General features: G+C 40.0%; 1 protein-coding gene across 5 annotated transcripts in view; it reads right to left on the minus strand.

Moving 5' to 3' along the window:
- Positions 1–18,061, minus strand: part of TLN2 (talin 2) — a 155,890-nt gene that overhangs the window by 26,338 nt on the left and 111,491 nt on the right. For all 5 annotated transcript variants that reach the window (XM_026077817.1, XM_026077818.1, XM_026077816.1 and 2 more), the window contains 5 exons: positions 16,705–16,888; positions 14,539–14,664; positions 12,955–13,071; positions 10,438–10,623; positions 5,055–5,162 (listed from right to left, as the gene is read on the minus strand). In XM_026077817.1, coding sequence (XP_025933602.1) covers positions 5,055–5,162; positions 10,438–10,623; positions 12,955–13,071; positions 14,539–14,664; positions 16,705–16,888 — 721 coding nt within the window. The remainder of the gene's footprint in view (positions 1–5,054; positions 5,163–10,437; positions 10,624–12,954; positions 13,072–14,538; positions 14,665–16,704; positions 16,889–18,061) is intronic.

Here is an 18,061-nt window from a genome sequence, read left to right on the forward strand (position 1 = left end):
ACTGACAATATTATCCAGGAGTTCTTAGTGCTACAAGTAGGACAGATTTCCCTAAAACTGAAGTACATGCATGAGCATGTGGGAGGAATATATAGCCTGAGCACCCTATTCTCAAATACTATAGTTATACTTAGCATCAGGCTTGGTGTTTCCAAATTGTGGGAGAAGAGCTGATTTTTTTAATATTAACAAAGTGGCTGCACACAATCTTTCTAAGAGACTGAAATAGAGTTCTGCAAGCTAATGCTAGCTGCCTGTCCTGGTGGGGGGGAACCCACCAGCAGTGGTGAACACAGTGGAAGAAGTGCCAACTGTGGGCAAGACCCTTAAGCAGAAGGGAAACACCCCCAAAATGAATTTGCATCACATATTAAACTGCTTCTTCAAATGAAAAAAACAGTCCATAGACAGTGATTCTGAATTCTAAAGATGTTCCTGTTCAATGGAAGTCAGACAATATTTGCATTTTTAATGACCATACTGCAAGATAGAAGAAGATGTTCTGAAAATTCATTTACACTCAGCAGCTACTTCTGAGAATGATGGATATATGGAGATATTTAAGAGCAGAACAAGAGGCTGAGTCTCCAAAGTCACATTCAGGTGTGCGTTTCCACACTTGCTTAATGTTTTCAAAAATTCCCCTTCAAAGCAGCTCTGAAAATTAAGTGCACATTTCCCATCTTGCAGTCAAATGCCTAGTCCTTTACCTTGACTGCATCAACTCAACTGAACAGTTTCCTTCATTTTGCCTGATGCGAACTCTGCCACCCGAGGCGTTCCACCTCTCTGAACCTGCTCCGCCACCCTACGGGCCCAGCTGGCCGAACGCCTGCTCCCCAAAGGTGGCCCTTGGTGTTCTTACGGGTTGAGGTAACCGCATCAAGGAAGACTTTTAGTCAGGCATTAAACAACTACCTTGGGAAAAGCAGCATAAGAAGTACGAAGAAAGCTTATGACTAAAAATACTCACACCCAGTAAAATTACAAAATCTTTCTTCAACATATTTAATATTCACCCTAATTCATACACAAGCCAAAAGATTCCTGACACATCTTCGTTCTGGAATCAGGTATAAAGTGAGGTCCAAGCTACGTGTTTTTTACTGCCATCTTTGTTATGCCCTTGTTAGGGCTTGAGATTCATTCTCTTGCTCCTGGTAATGTTTGATCAACTTTTAACTGTAGCAGGGCAGGAAAATACAAATGGAGTCAAATGGAATAACAGGAAAAAAGAATCCTAAAACAATTAAAACAACAACAAAAAAAGCAGCACTAATTTACTGACAAATATTTGGCTCAAGCCAAAATAGAACAAAAAACCCAAACAAAAAAACCCCGACAAAACCAAACACCCCCCCCCATCTCCCCTGCCCCGCAAAACCAAGCCTGTTGAGACATTCATTATCTACTCTAGCAGTAATACAAGAAATAGGGATGAATTTGCACTTCTTAGGGCTCGGGGAGTAACTTCTGCTTCAAATTTCTTCCTGAAATTCAACATGACTTACAACAAATGAACAAAATACAGCTGAAAACGGTACAGCTCAGTGCTGCAGGCATCGCGTGGCTGTTCTGAGTAACTGCTGGCAATAGACCTGCAATTTGCTTATTTCTTGCTCATTCAGAGAGAACGAGAATAGGATATTAAAGTCTCTTCACAGTTAAACTATCCACAATGATCAAACTGATACATACGTTCTTACAAAACCTAAGCAAGGGTGTAAGGTGATTTTACCTTGACTAAATTTTAAACAAGTGGATCAAGAAAAAAAAAGGGGGGGGTGTCGACTCTTCATGTGCAACAACCCTCTCTCTGTTTCACCTTACCACAGCTTGTAACTGCTTTCAGACAAGGACTGGTTTCTTCTGTATGCTTTAGGAAGCATCTAGAACACTTTTAAATGCCAGAAAATGTGTTAACATTGGGCAGGGGCAAGGAACACATGGCTGGTACACAAACTATGTGTACCTTGTAAAACAGTGGTCACTGAGATTTTGATGTTGTAAAATTCAGATATGTCAGAGCACAGATTTTAGGTGAAGCCTGACCAAGCAATTCTAATCTATGAGAATCTGAGAGGTTTCAGAAATTCTGACTGCATCTTTCAACAGCTTTAGAAGCGTTCTGCTTTCCCTCTAGTGCAGCGTCCCCCCCTGCCGGCTCCTTGGGCAGGAAGAAACAACAACACGGAACACCCGTGGAAGTTATGGGCACTTCCCCGCTAATTACTGTTACAAAAGATGCTAGAGAAGTCCGGCTGGTATTTAACTCTCACATGAATCATGGCAATTCATAGTGTCTAAGGCTGAAGACATTAGTTTCCATAGTAAATAGAAGTACATGAATCCTTAACAGCTAAACAATCTGCTGCAATATTAACCAAATTAAGGCCTTCTTTAACAACAGGTTTATAATCAGGGCTTGTCTGCTGCAGAATCTTTCAGTCAAGCAGACAGAGCATTGGGCCTTTCAGAGGTAACCTTCCCACACAGCCAAAAACGTCCAAAACTACACGAGTGTTCGTCACAACTATAGCAAAGAACCACATTTCCTGCTCCAGCAGCTCTGACTGTAGTACTAGCTACGATAGCGCTGACAACATTGTAATTGAACAAGGAGATGCAAAGTCTCAAACTGGCAGGTTTACACACTGCGTTGGTTTAAAGCCAATTTAGAGCTCACGACAGATGATCCTTTTTCCTTGCAGACCCATGTACAGACACTTGCACAAGAAAGCAATAAGAGCTGCAGGCTTCCACACAGTTAGTGTGCCTCAATACTGACTGAGACAGAGCATAGGAATACGTAGGAGGGCAGGTCAGCCTTTAACCTTCATAAGAGCACAAGCGGTGCACAGGCGGTGTTTTATACTAATCTGTGCACACCCGACACCCTTAACTAGACTGCTTTTTCAGATGAATGATTAGAGGAATATTCCTCTGAGCAGTCAAGTCAGTTTTATGTCATTGGCCAACAGAACCTCTGCACAAAGCAGAGCAAAGCACAAAGCTTAAGAAGCCTTAGATATTGCATTTTACAACTCTTGTGCCTAAGTACCACCATCTTCAAAGAAATATGGCTGCTGAATACTATTCTTTGGCATCTCAGTGTTGAGACACCCATACAACCATATCTAGCCTGAGTGCTAAGGACATGTCAGTGAGAACTTACTAACACTTGTATCAAAAGATACCACCTTGACTAAGTATTAGAGATTTCTAATCTGAGACAATCTGTATTTCATGGGGTTAAATGAGAAAGTTTAGCATGCCCGCATCTACAACCAGACTAACAGGGATCAGGAAGCATAAGGATCGTCTGAATCTGAAATCATCTTGCTGTCACTTTCTTTTATCCAAAGAGAGCAAGTTTGAGTTAGGATGATAAACTAGAAGATTGTGTACATCAAGAGAATAGCTCAATTAAACACAGAACAAGCAAACAAAACATTTGGATCACATCCAGCCTGTCTCCCTGCCACAACTAGAATTCAGCGGAAAGAGGGCAGAAGTCCCTGAGCAGAAGAYTGTAATTTACTCAGTTCAGCACTTCTCTGAAAGTGATCTTTTTCCATGTGCTTTCCAGATCCTGTTTACATTTATGGAACATAACATAGATGTATTATGTGTTTATGTGACTAGTTCTAGACAGGCTTCTGCAAACAGTCAAGATGCTGTTATCATTCCATCCATCTTTCTTTCCACGCAAGCATTATGCTCTTCAATTTTGGTTGTAATCTGGGTCATAGTCACTTTTTTGAGCCAGCAGGCATTTGGGGGAAGGGAATTTTCTCAGCAATTTAAGGCCTTATAAGTAAAGAGGCTTAAGATAAGAAAGGCCTCTTTCTCCAAGGAAGTGGAACAGAATGTGGATGGTAAGCAAAGAGAAATAAAATGAGTAAAAACTGATTCAAGTCTTTATCCCTCCTGGCATATAGTCTGAAACAAGTACCATGACCAAGTAAGGGGACCAAATCTGAAAAGTTCTCCAAAATACTTCTAAACTAAAAATGTATTAGACATCTAATGGTAAATCATTTACTACTGCACAGCACCAAAAATGACATTAAGCAGCTCAGTCTTTCTTGCACTATTTTCCTTGCTAGTGGCAAGCATAAGTATAATTGTGACTTTACTTCTATTTTACACGTATTTCAACAAATTAGTTTAATTGATTAGGCATGCTGTATCCTCAGCAGTAAATGTGACTTGGGGATATGCTGATCTGCAGCCAGTGGGTGCAAATTTCAGTTTAGGAGGCTTAAATACGTCAGCCTAAAGCCACTTAAAAGAAATCTTTGAGTCTGTGAAACTGATAGCTGATCTAAATCACCTCCAGAAACTTGACTATTTCACAAACGTTGGTTCTAACGCACATTATTCCTTCCTACAATTCTTACAGCAACAGAGGAACAACGTATTATTCGATACTTATTCATGGTCAAGAAAAGCCAAGTCAATACAGAATTCATGAGTCTGGATTTCAGTGCAGAATTTTTATTTAGAATTTTGGATTCTCTACCCCCCCCGGCCAAAGAAAACAAAAACAAAGTCGTGACAGTCGGAGAACTTTTTGTGAGATGATGCTGGCTTCGGTTGCCAGGCTGGCATTRGGTACCCGCCTCTTATTTTCCTGGGATCAGGACTGCAAAAGGCATATGAAAGATGGTGCTTTCATAAAGATCTCACAGCCACATTGGTTTGGGGGACAGGCATGTGCCTAGTATGTCTAATGCTTACCATAAGCTTAAAGGAAGATTGAAGAAGCATCTAAATTTAGTTCATCAGGGACCGTTTTTAGGTCAACACCCTTACTGCCTCCAGACCCGCTCCAGAATTCAGTCCAATATAAGTACTTCCACTCTTCTTTCTCTCTTGCACTTTGAGCTGAAGTGCTGAGTTTGCTTTAGTTTGTTTTTCCAAATAATGAAATAACCATAATCTTGAGACAACTTAATAAAAACATGTCACTAGCAGTCACTACAGAAACAGTTTAGAGAGATTTTGCTCCTTGGAAGGGATCCAATACATGCACACAGGCTCCTCCTTACCAGCAGCACATGTTCCAGGAGCTCCAGGTAGCCCAGGGTACACTCTGTTCCAAAGCGCAGCGCTCGCTCTCGAACATCCTCACTCACATCTGGGTGATACGATGCTTGCTGAGGAGGCAGAACAACATTAACACCCCAAAACTGCTCCCAGTAGAGGAAGTCAACACAAACAGGATAGCGGAAAGAGGAGTGAAGAGATTCCTCGTAACATGTGAGTGACATTTGAGCCAGCCATCTCTGTTGCAAAGGCACAAGCAAACAGGGCTTGCAAAGCAGCAGAGCTCCAGTGCTGAGAAGGGCATTAGAAACACATATCCTCTTATTAGCTCACCCCCCTCTATGAGGGTGCAACATCTCTCTCTTTCTCAGAGTCCATCATTAGGTATTGTTGGTATTAATACTACTCTTTGCACCAGTTAAAAACAGATATAGACACACCTGCTAAAAACATAACACTTGGAAAAGGTCTTGGGGCTGGAATGGACTCTGGGAGTGCATATACTCTGCGTAACCATGCAAGTTTTGTGCCAGTGTGACTCTTCATTTCTACTAGTATCATCAAAAATCAAAATCTTAAGTATAATTTTGCCATCCGTAAGTGGGCATTTACATCTTCCAGGTTAGAAATGTGCTAAAACCATTTTCTGTTCTAAGCCTCCATAGCCTGTGCAGCCTATCCGAAAGGAATGAGACCAGGAACGGCCATTTGCTTTGGAGGCCAAAGCGCCGGGCTGGACGCAGGAGCTCGGCCACCAGCCTGGCATGTGGTTCAACCATCGTTGTTCCCTTCTCCACTCCGCAAAACAAACATCATGTTTCACTTCCTTGTACAAAGTTTTGCAAACAACAGATGAATAGTGCTATAGGAAGACTGGGATATTATTATTATACATGAGGTGGAAAAAAGGCAAAACAAACAAACTTACCTGCTTTCTGTTGTGTTACCTGTTAAGACATTATAAAAAGCTAATTATGGGCTTTAGCTTGATATAAGGATTTAACACAGCAATTGGTTCTTAACACTGTGAGAGCTGCATGTTTAAATAGAGAGGAGAAGCACCAGAGTTGTTTCTTTAACTTCAGGACTGCTGAAAGTGTAATGTCTGACACAGGCCTGACCGGTTCAGCCATTTTATTCGTAATAAAAAGTGAAAACTGTAGCTTGTTCAAGCCTTGTATTTCCAAAAATGAGCTTCTAGGTCACTGGGGACTATGTTTTATTGAACATAACTGCTGGTTGTTGATAAATAGAATTTCCTTTAGCATTTCCTCTCACAGAACACCCCCTTCTGCTCTTGCAGCCTCATATTCTCAATTAGGACTGAAAATCATCTTGCTGCTCATTTATTGTGAGCAGAGGCTCCCTTGAATCCTCAACATCCCCAGCAAGTGCTGGCAACAGCCTGGAGTATGAGCTGGTTTATGGGCTCCCTCTGCTGGGAAGCTTGCAAGAAGCAGAGCCTAAAACCACTAGTGCTCATTAGCCACCATCAGCTCTTCATCATCAGTAAGTAAAATCCGGAGGAAAAGGGGAAGGGAGGAAACAAGATTCGATTTTTGCTGCCTTCAGCATACCTCAAACAAGTTTCAAAGGTCCAAATAACCCAGAACAGCTGATTTTCCATTTTCAGAGAGACTGGAAGGCACCCCAGTGTTCCATATGAATTTATTGTATGTACCCTAATATGAACTCTTCTGCACTTAAATATTGTTACACATGCTATTATAGCAATTGTCCATAAGAGAGAAATACAAATTCCTTTTATGCTTTGCATATGTAACCAAGGCTGGTATCAGAATACTTAGGAAGCATTTTTAAGGTTCAGTGAATCTTAAAACAAATCCATTCACTTCACAGCAGACTAAAGAGGCCATAAATTCATTTTAAAAAGCCAAACAAACTAACATAAATCTCATTATACCAGGTAGGATTGTAACAGAAGTTTTTATTTTTCCAGACTTGCACAGTGTGTTGGAGCACCTCAAAACTGAACCATGTGTCCAAAGACCCAAGATGCATATTTCCTTACATGGAGGCCTCTCTTTACCATCAACTCTCATTTTCTCTCCATGTGCTTTTAAAACACTGAGGCAGCAGGCACTTGACTCAAGTACTACAACTGAAACAGTCACAGCATAGGCAATCATTGCTGTTGAGGGACCTTGAGAGCTCACCTAAGTCCAGCTTCCTGCCAAAAGACGGGTCCACATGAAATTCAGACCACACCTGCTCAGGGTTTTGCCCACTTGGGTCTTGAGAACCTCCAAAGATGGAGATTTCACCTCCTCTCTAGGCTCCTGTCCCAGTGCTTAATTACTCCCATAGCAGAAGAGCAGCGGAGCTTCCCACGTTTCCGTTGCTGACCCCGTCTCCTTGTGCTGCCATGCACCTCAGGACACAGCCTGGCTCGCAGTCATTTCCCTGCCGGTCGGAGAGGGCTGCTGGGGGGTGCCCCAAGGCCATCGTTCCTCCAGGCTGAGCAAGCCCCGCTGCCCCCGCATATCCTTGCGCACACGCTCCAGCCCCCACCCCGGCTCAGCAGCACCTTTCGCCTACTGGGGGCCTGAGCTGGACACAGCATCCAGATGCAGTCTAGCAAGGGCAGGGTAAAAGCAAACAACCATTTCCCTCAATCTACTGGCTACGTAAGAGTCTAAGTGATTACTCAGATTACTTTGTATGCTTTTGATGGACCTTCTATACTTGTTTCTTTTCCAACAGTGGTCATTAAAAATATTGATATTATACACAGGTTGGTTCCTGAATAGTCATTATTTTATACAAATAGTTAATAAAGACAAGAATTGTTATCTAAGGGCCTGCTCTAACCTCCAGTAAATGTAATTACAGTGTTTCCATTGACTTTAATGAGAGCTGGCTTGGTTCATTATATCCCACAGTAATCATCCTAATTTTTTTTCAAAATGGTATCCACTTATAAATGTTGATGTAGTAATGACCTCTGTATAATCACATATAGCAGAAAAAGCACAAGCATATATACAACTACTAAGTAGTCAAATCCCTTACGTTACTTTCCTCACGCAGGTTGCAGTGAAATGGAACTTAAATTTAAATTACTGACAGCAGGGAAGTCTGAGCTGTGTTTTATAGAATTCTACCATAGTTCACACACACAATTGTGTTTGTGTTTTAGCCCAAAGAACATCAAATTCTGATTATCTTCCATTGCTTATTTTATGGACTAGCTTCATCATACTGTGAAGGAAGAAGAACTATCTGTCAAATATCACAAAAAACAAGTTGCACAGGGTTGCACAGCTTTTATGGTGTASCGAGGCTAAGACTGCTGATTCTTACCCTTAGAATTCAAGAGGCTCAGCCTTTCATGGAAATGCCACGTTCAGTAATTAGTTTGTAGAAATTAATGCCATAAGGTATCTAGTTCCCAGGGCAAAATTTTTAGGAACAGGATTTTCTAAGTAAGATCTTGTAGAAACTGTTTATTTAAAAGTTTTTATTAAATGAAATAGTTATTTTGTCCTACATTTTGGTGGCGCATACCATTAGTATCCCTCTAGACTCTTATTTCTGTTTGTCCAATAACCTCTCTTGACTTTAGGGAAACTAAGGAGATCAAACCAGATCTGTTAGACTAAGGGAACCTTTGTCTTTTCTCTTCTAAACCACATTACAGCTAGCTAGCCATTATTCTTGAATTTTCCTTACTTATTTAGGTTACTGAAGCCCAATTTATAAAAGAATGAATAGTCCAAGAAGGACTCCTTTTTGATATATTGTTACAGATAAGTAAAATGATTCCCAGCCATTTTCCTTCTGCAGACTGCTTTGCAAAGCAATTCCCTGACCGATCACAAGTGCTTTTCCAGCATCCCAGAGCTCTGCTCTTCAGCTGGCAGAAAGTTTCATGTTGTAGGCCACAAGCAATGCATAAACTGCAAAATCATTACAAGAACTGCGAGCAATGTAAACAAAAAGGTTAATCCTTTAATATTAAAGGTCTAAAAGTATGTATCAGGCTGTATATTGTGTGTGCACAAGTTTATATATAACGCTTCTAGAAACAGATGATTTCATTCCTGAGAATTTGCTGCCTGTTTGGAGAGATCCAAACAGAAGTGTGCCTACACTAGCCACTTCCAACGCTAAAGGATGTTTACTGTGTTTCAGCATCTGAATTGATGTCTTTTGTCATAATGTTGCACAACTACAAAGTGTTTCAGCCTCTGTTAGAAGCTTCAATTAACTGAATGCTGCCTAAGACATATTAGGCTGGAATATTCCTCATGTAATTAGCATGGTGGTTTAATTTTCCTATGCAAATTAGAGCTATTCTGTTTTGTTGAGCTTATGAGTTTATGGCATGGAGAAGCTAGAATCAAAACTTGAAGCAGATGAAGAGTTCAAGGACTGCCAGATGCTAAAAACTCAGCAAGAAAACCGAGTCAAAGTAAAAAATTTCCTTCAGTGGTTTTCTATAAAACCAATTTTAAATTATATTAGAACTTGCACTTCTGTATGATGATCATGTTAAAAAACCAAATCAACACCTTCCATCTTGCTAACATTAGGCAAAAAAGTCATCCGGGATTGACCCAGGCAGGGATCCGATCAAATCCTCAACTTCACACACCTCTCACACAACACCATTATTTTCCTGTCATTTTCCACACATTTAAAGGTAAAGTAAATAAATATCATTTACAAACAAAGGCACTTTTACTTTACTATTTAAGACTGAAAGAAATGAGTTAGTCAATAGGGGCTTCATAATCTTGACACTTTTATTTACAGCTAAAACCTTTATACCATCAGAACAAAGCCAAATGAATATTAAGCCATTTATGTACCGCAAACACACGCCCTTGCACACAGAGTTTTGGAGATCTGTTTTAGAAAGTTGCCCAGCTCATGCAACTTTAGAAAAGAGAATATCAGTATTTTTAGTACAATGGAAAAACACATTTTTCAAAAGCACAGGAAAAAAATTGAGCAAACCAGCAGGTTTGGTTAGGGTGGAAAGGACTACTAAAAATGGACCTGAATGATTCTTTTCACCAATGGACTCCTAAAACATTAAAATTGTATTTTTGACCCTAGGATTATTCTTATATTCTACTGTTTGCACAGATTCTCGTCTAGTTTAATGAAAGACTGAAGAAAACAACAAAGTCTCAGGTCAATTAAAACTTCTCATTTTCACCAAAATAAAATAGCAAGTATTAGTGGTTTTTTTGGCATAGCACAGAAAACCCTTTCTGGTACAGATGTTACCTTAAAATCATCATAACCATTAACTTTCTCAGCTGCAAAGTAAAACATTAATAAAATGGAACAGAAACCAACATTCAAGGGATTTAAAGACAAAAATCCGTCTTAGGCAAGGAAGTGAATCGTTACCTTACAAGCTGTTAGCATGTCAGCTACTGCTTTGCGGCTCAGATTCGCTGTAGCAATCACATCCTCCTGTCTGCATGAGTTCCCAGCTGCAACAGCTTTGGCAGTTGCCATGGTGATGCCTTTCGTCATCCGGATTGATTCTTCAGGTGATGATGTCTTTTCTGGAACCTCGTTTGACTGAAACACCTGGAAGTGAAAGCAGAAGGAAATCCTGATCCCCTTCAAATCAAAGCAGAACAACTCAACCCTCGAAAAAGAGACAGCAGCTAGAAGCAGCCTTCAAATGGCAGGAAATTAGAGACGTATTTGGAGTAGTTTGATATCATTCATGCCTGTCCTGAGTCTGGTCCTGATAAGCCTGCACACCTACAGACAACCACAGGAAACAGCAAGCTGAGGGAAGCACACAGTGGAAGGTTAACCCATTCCTCTCAAAGGACGACTCTGCCATTAAACTACCTGCATCACAGTTTTTACAGACTGCTGTTCAGAGTGTTACAGTATCAAAAGAATAAATATTCCTTTAGTTATATTCTCTTTTTCATCCTGACTGCTGCCTAGGTGGGTCTAGTCACATGAGGATCCTTCCCCAGCAAAGGCTGTGCCCTGCCAAGCCCTCTCTGCCAAAATCAGCATTGTGCTGGACAGACCGAGAACATCAATAAAATATTCAAATGGCTCTTAAAGAAGTGGCGGTGGAGGAGGGTAGAGCATTGTCTCTTACGCTATACTTAGTCTCCCTTAGAAACCTAAAGATATAATTGTGCAGGGTAAATCGTGACACTTGGATCTGACAATATACACCACTTATGAATAYCAGAATACACTAACTGTGGTAAGATATAGACAACAAGAGCTGGTTAACCTTACTTTTAAGCTCAAATTTCCTTTTCCAAAGCTTTATTCTGTATTTACTTGCCATTCTTTTACCCTACAGGAGCATTTCAGAGGGCACAATTAATCTGGAGAGGTTTCTCCACTACACACAGAGCAAGCAATGCTTTGGGAGCATCTCTTCATCTCCTCAAGCAGGCTGGGGACCACAGAATCCAAACGTCTAGACAAACATTAGCCTGGTCCTTCCCATGCTCCTAGTTTCTCTCTAAAAATGGAGGCGATGTTAAAAAATAAAGCCTAGYTAGATGTGTGAAGGAAATGCCTCAATTTAGCTCAAATTCAACCTCTGGAGTGCCAGGTAAAGCAGGGGGCACTTTACTGAGGATGTGCGCCATCCTGGCTACCTCTGTACCCCCCCATCACTCTGCTTCTCTCCCCGTGAAAGGGCTGACAACAGCAGCAGCAGCAGCAGCAGCAGCAGCAGCAGCGGCCCATTCTGTAGTAACGCTGACAGAGGGAAAAAGGAGGAGAAACATTTCAGAAGAGGTACCACGAGACTAGGAAAACTGATGTGATAAAGCACAACCACTCAACTATATATCTGGACAGTTTTTAGATCAGAATTACGGGAAGGATTATAATTTTGTTTTTAGTTAGCCAGGTCTTCATGCAGATGCACGACAATCCCATGCACTAGAAATCATAMAGAGCATTCCAGATCAGGTACTAAATCAGGAGGTTTTACTACTTGCATAGTAGACACTGCAAGAAATGCCCATAATTGTGCGCAAATGTTTATTTTAGTATATTTTTAATAAAAATTCTTTTCTTCCTTACATCAGCATTGTTCATGCAATGAAAAATAAATATTCTATGGAGAGTGCTTGACAAGTTAAAACTGTGTCAGCATAGTTAGAGGATAAAAGTTCTTAATTCACAGACTATACAAGAAAATATTTTCTGATGAAGACTCTGTCTATGCATCTTTTTCTAAAATTTATTTTAAGCAAAGAAAAAAAACAGGCTTCTTCATGTACCCACAAGTATTAATTTATGTCACTGACTAGCATACTAGGAAAACACTAACTGAAAGCAGCAGCTGGAGGTTATACCGCTCTATCTTAAAGACAAAAAAAACCCAAAAAACAAAAACAAAACAATAGTCAAGGCCTAACATCTAATTTGGGAGAAGATTCCATGCTGTTTTTAATTCCTGCTCAGACAAAATATTAGATATGAGGTTATTTATCACTGGTAATACGATTTCATAAGAAAGAAAAAATAGAAATAAGATTAAATTGCAGGTGCAATAAGGCTTTGATGCTGAAGAAACWTTTCCAAAGCCAGGATCAATAAAAAGCAAATAGCATTTGACTCAGAAAATAATATCAGTAGCAAAAGCTTAATGTCTAAAGAACAAAGAACCAGTTGCTTCCAGATTTTTACATGACAGTAGCATCTCAAATCTCACAGTGGGGACTGGTGACATCTGAAATTAGATAGGCTTAAGTGACATGTAATTGTACTTTCAGAGCTGATTTACAACAGGTGGTAGGGACCAAACTGCATCTAACTCACTATAGGGCAGTAAAACATAGCCTGAGAAGCCCCTGGGCAGCCTAGCTTGATTTTAAGGGTATACTTTCAAAAGCTGCCATGTATGACTAGTCTATTCTTTACCGTGAGTTCCTGTTTGATGTACTCAATTGTGGCCTCCAGAGCTCTTGTACCTCGAGTAGCTTCATCTTCTACTGCTTTAACTGTCTTCAAAAGTGATGTTACRTTTGTTACCATAACCTGAAAAAGAGAGGTGCAAAGCCAAAAGATGCATAATTCCTTCCTCCCATTTTTCAGAGGCAGGGTGGTTTGAAACAAGACAGAGTAAGCTATCTAACATTAGTACCTCTAATACGGCCCAAGAGGCTGCACAGACTGTATTGGTTATGGGACTAAGTATGACCTCTCCTGTTGGTCACAGTTTTTGAAAGCTCCCTGTAAGTTAGAAGAATGTAGCACAACTTATTGCAGACTGGTGACATCTTAAATACAAGTGTCCTGGCAAAGATTTTACAAAAATGAAAACTTCACAAAGTTTCCAGGGTAGATCTCTCATTCAGATTAATTATCTTAGCATCTTTTCTTCCCACTCAGCTTACACYATAACTAGAAAGAAATGTGAATGCAGGTACATTATGTTTGAGAGATTCATTACACTCTCTGCAACCAGAAAAACAACTGAACAAACACCACTCTCAAACCCAATTCAGAGACAGTATCAGTGCTGCTGTTCCTATTAACAAACCCAGTAGTTCAGATGCAGAATAACCCAATTCTTTTTGTGATTGCTATGCCTTTCCCTATACCCCAGCATGCTGACAGACAAGTGATGCCTTATCAGCACACTGGAGTTCTTCAGAATTAAAAAAAAAAAAGGCAGGCCAGCTTCCTGGCAATTAGGACTGAAAACACAGATAGCCCTTCAAGCAGAAGGGCAAATAAGCAACTAGCTTTCTTGATGAGATCATTTTCTTGGGTCATTTTTAAGGAGTGCCTTTACGGTGCACTGTTCTCATCTGCTCCAAAAGCAACAGAGGCGCAGGTATTTCAAGCAGGCAACAGACACGGGCGTACAGTATCTTGCTGCCAAGCAGAAAGATGAAAGCCACCAKGACACACTCATAATAGGAGAATTCAGAGGTAACACTGCCTAAATCTCCACATACGGGAAGATTTTGTAGATACTAAACTTCAAGATGCTTGTGAGGCAAATGTCATAGTATATCTCAGACACAGGGAAATTAAAGCACAAAGATATCACAGCAAGTGCGGTGGAATCAGTGCGAGGTTTGAGCTCAGACACTTAYGTGCTTCTTGGAAACGTCTTCTAGGAGAAAGGAATCAGAAGTGTACGATAGCCTGCTGYAGAACACACAACTCAACCTTTTTTAATCTAAGCAGCACACCAACATGCTTAGCCTGAGCACAAGAACCCACCCTTAGTGATACAGGCTTGCAGAAGAAGGAGGGTTTTCTTCAGAAAGATTAGAGCTCTTTCACCAAAACCACAAAAGTCACCCTACAGCCTACAAAAACACAGTTTTCTTGGAAACTCAATTGCCTCATTACCTAGCTCTATCATCCCAGGATGCTAGTGAAAAAGATGAGATTTCAGTGAATCAGAAATTGCTGAAATCCAAGCTTTAGATGTTTAGCAACAGTGATGCTACAAATATTTTCAAATAAAATGCAAGACCAAACTTTTACCTTGGCAGCCCCCTTCAGCTGGTACATAGATGGATCATCTGCTGGTTTGCTGGCAGCTCCTTTGGTAGCACCAATGAGATCAGAAAGGGCCTTTGCAACATCCTTAATAGCATTGATCAGGACAACCTATGGAAAGGAGAAACACAGAGGTGAGGCTCAGTCAAGAGAAGGAAGTGTGGATGCGAGCATGCTTTTTACAGAACTCCTAAACAAAACTCAGTGCTGGTAGGTAAAGATTATATGATATACAAATACCACCACCCTCTACCCCAGTAAAACATGCCATATTCTGCAAAATGAAGAGCCATGTTTATAACTATGGTATTTCAGACACTGGTCAGAAACTTCCTGTGAAGAAACTCAAATGCTGATTGCAGGTGGGATTTCCCTCCTATGAGCCTCCCTTAAAGACGATTACTCTTCTCAGTGTTCAACACCATTGGATGGAAGTGGGATGACAGCAAAAAAAAAAAAAAAAAAAAAGAGAGAGAGATTATAGGCTTACAGTCTGATTCCACCTTTCACTGTCAGCTGTGAAATTAGCTACTGAAAAGATCAAGTGTACTTGCTAGGTGTTAAGGGACACTTTTGCGCAGGGAAAAAGATGTTGAATCTCTGTAAGAAGCCCTACAGAATTAAATGCTGAATAACTTGCTTGGCATTACAGTCAAATATAGATATATTGCCTCCTAAAACCAAGATCAAAGAAAGATACAATTCCTAGACAAAATACAGATACTATCACAGCCTTATTAATTATTTTAGGGTATTACTGGAAAGATTCTTTACTCCAAATCCTTCTCCTTTGTCCTTTCCACTAATAGAAGGTCAGACATGTAAGGATCTTGCTGGAATTCGGCAATACCAGAACAATTGTTCATTAAAAAAAGTTTACATATGCATGAAAACAGAAAAGCTCAGAAAAAATAAAAAGAGATTTGTGGACCAATCACTTCAAAACCTGCATTTCTGTAGCATTTAAAAAAAATAGGAACACAGCTTCATTTCAGCCTGTTTGTACTTCACTAACTTATACAGAAGTAAAATCTTTTCTTTTCCCCGAAAGTTTCCTTGTTCAACTGCCTGCATTGCACAGCAAGACATTTRAAGCTCTATCACACCATGTAAAAAAGTTTTGCTTCCATGGAAAAATGATGTGATGATATCTCATGCTAACCTATTAGAAATGCTCCATTTAAGACATACAACGTGCCTACTACTTCAGCTTAACCTTCTCTGAACCTGATTTCAGAATATTATAAAGCAGCAATATAAAATTTCTCCAAATAAATAATTACTCCTGCATAATAGCTTTCATTCCAAGTATTGTATTCTCAGCTTTTACATAGAGAAAAAAAACAATGTGTGATAAATGTTTTACACTGGTCTACGTTGCTAGTTTAAGGAAATCTTTCCATAAGAAAAAAGTTTCAGCAGGGTTTTCCTGCAGAGCAATATCTTTGAAGTTCACGCTAGAATGGTATAGGTCAAACGAAACAGGATACATAACCCTTTCAGTGCCTCAGACGGATTTTTTCAAATTAATTTGCCAACACAGGCACATCTGCAACATGCTTGTCAACCTCCATTTCACCAAGATCCAAACAAGAAACAGAAGAAATATATGACATAATCCACACTGAAGGCTTAAGTTACTGAGTTCAATTAAAAACAATTCAGATATAGCTACAGAAGCCCAAGAGCTTGCTGGCCTATAAAAATAACACACAGGGCACAGCCCAGTTGTAAGCTCAATGAATAGCTTTTAACTGATGCAATCTATTTACTACAAAATAGCTTTTCAAAGGATGAGTCAGGAGGCCCTGACTTGGTAAAACAAACAACCCCCCCCCCACACACACACTTTGCCAAAAGCATCCCAGCAACAACACACCTATGAAATACATGGAAAAGGCTTATACAGCGGCTTGTCTAGTTCCACTCAATGTGTTAGGCTCTTGAGTGTATTTGGGGGGGGGGGGGGGGGGGGAAGCAATACCTGACTAAACCTGAAAAAATCCCAGAGGACAAACTCTACTGTGTTGTTTGAAAGTACAAGTCCCACAAAATCTTATTAAATGAAAACTCTTTCTCTACCCCCACTTTCTACTTCTTTCAACTCCCCTGGTCTCTTAAAGAACATCACAAAAATCTTAAACATCTCACCTGTGTTTCAGGATCATCTGATCCCAAGCTGGCTGCTCCCAGTTTTACTACTTCTGCAAGCTGGGTGATGGTATTAGCTGATGACTGAGCTGCTTGGGCCAGTTTGTCCTGACTTGAGGCAGCACCGGATACCAGCAATTTGGTATCTTCAACTAAAGCTTTTGCTGTTTTCAGGATGTTTTCCCTGTAAGGGAAAAGAGGAAGCAGRAGAGTGGAAAAAAAGAAGAGGAAAAAAACGTGCTTTTCAATGTTATCCTGACTAACAGCTACATAAAAGAGCTGATATAAGTCATCATACCAGTGTCTACTCATGATAATCTTAGTACCACAAGTTGGGTTGCAATTAAAACAAACAAAAAAACCCCCTCCAACCATTTTAACACAGTTGCATTATGTTTCAGGCTGTAAATACAAAAAGATACAAGGCAGTTCAGTGAAATAACCTCCTCTTGAAAAGAAATACCAAGATAAGGCAATGAAGGTAGAGCGCATGGGTTTTTTAACACGCAAAGAAAATGTGGCAATGCTGCAAGGAAACTAACAGTTGTCAAATGTCCACCTTAACAAGTATATTGTATGGAAAAGAAAATTATTTGTGAGGGAGGTCGTAGCAAGAATGACAAAAGGTGCAGAGAATGCGACTAATGCAGGGTTCATTGCCCTCTGCACCCCCTCCCACACACATTGGGCAAACAAATCTAAAGCAACATTTGTGTGAAAAGAAACTATTCTGAGTAAGCACTTCATAAAAGAAAGCAGTTAACTGGGAGTTTGAGAACTAGAATCTTGTTTATATAAAGTGTCAGCCTAAAAATTAATGGCACCTGCATGAAGAGCCAGCTTCCACCATTTTCAAAGTCACTCACTGTAATGGAGAGACAGTCAGTAATTCCAGAGTTAAGCATTAAATTCCAGTGGTGCCACCCTAAGTAACATATTAAGGAGCTAAAAGGCCTTCATTCATCTTCATTTAGCTAAACTGAGAATATCTTTTTTTTTTCTTTTTTTAGTCTAGAAACTTCATATCAAACACTTAACAGCTAGTATACATAATTTATGTTCAAAGGGATTTAAAAGAAAAACTTAAAAACAGTATTCACCAGTCTAACCTAGAGTTAAATTATGCTCTTCAACATGAAAAGTTTTCAAGTCTCAAAACAACTTGCTCGCCTGCCTCCTTCCTAAACAAGAAATCTGCTTTGAAGAGCAAGAATAAAATTTTTGGTGCAACATTAAGATGTTTTGGAACAAGAAGAAACTGCCAAATTTACACCAAACAAGCCAAATCTACACCAAAAGACATGGCATTCACTGCTGGTCAAACCCATTAGATTTTCTATTTTTGTTTGTTTGGTTT

This window comes from Apteryx rowi, unplaced genomic scaffold (assembly GCF_003343035.1).
Source record: "Apteryx rowi isolate R43461 unplaced genomic scaffold, aptRow1 scaffold_463, whole genome shotgun sequence".
NCBI lineage: Eukaryota > Metazoa > Chordata > Aves > Apterygiformes > Apterygidae > Apteryx > Apteryx rowi.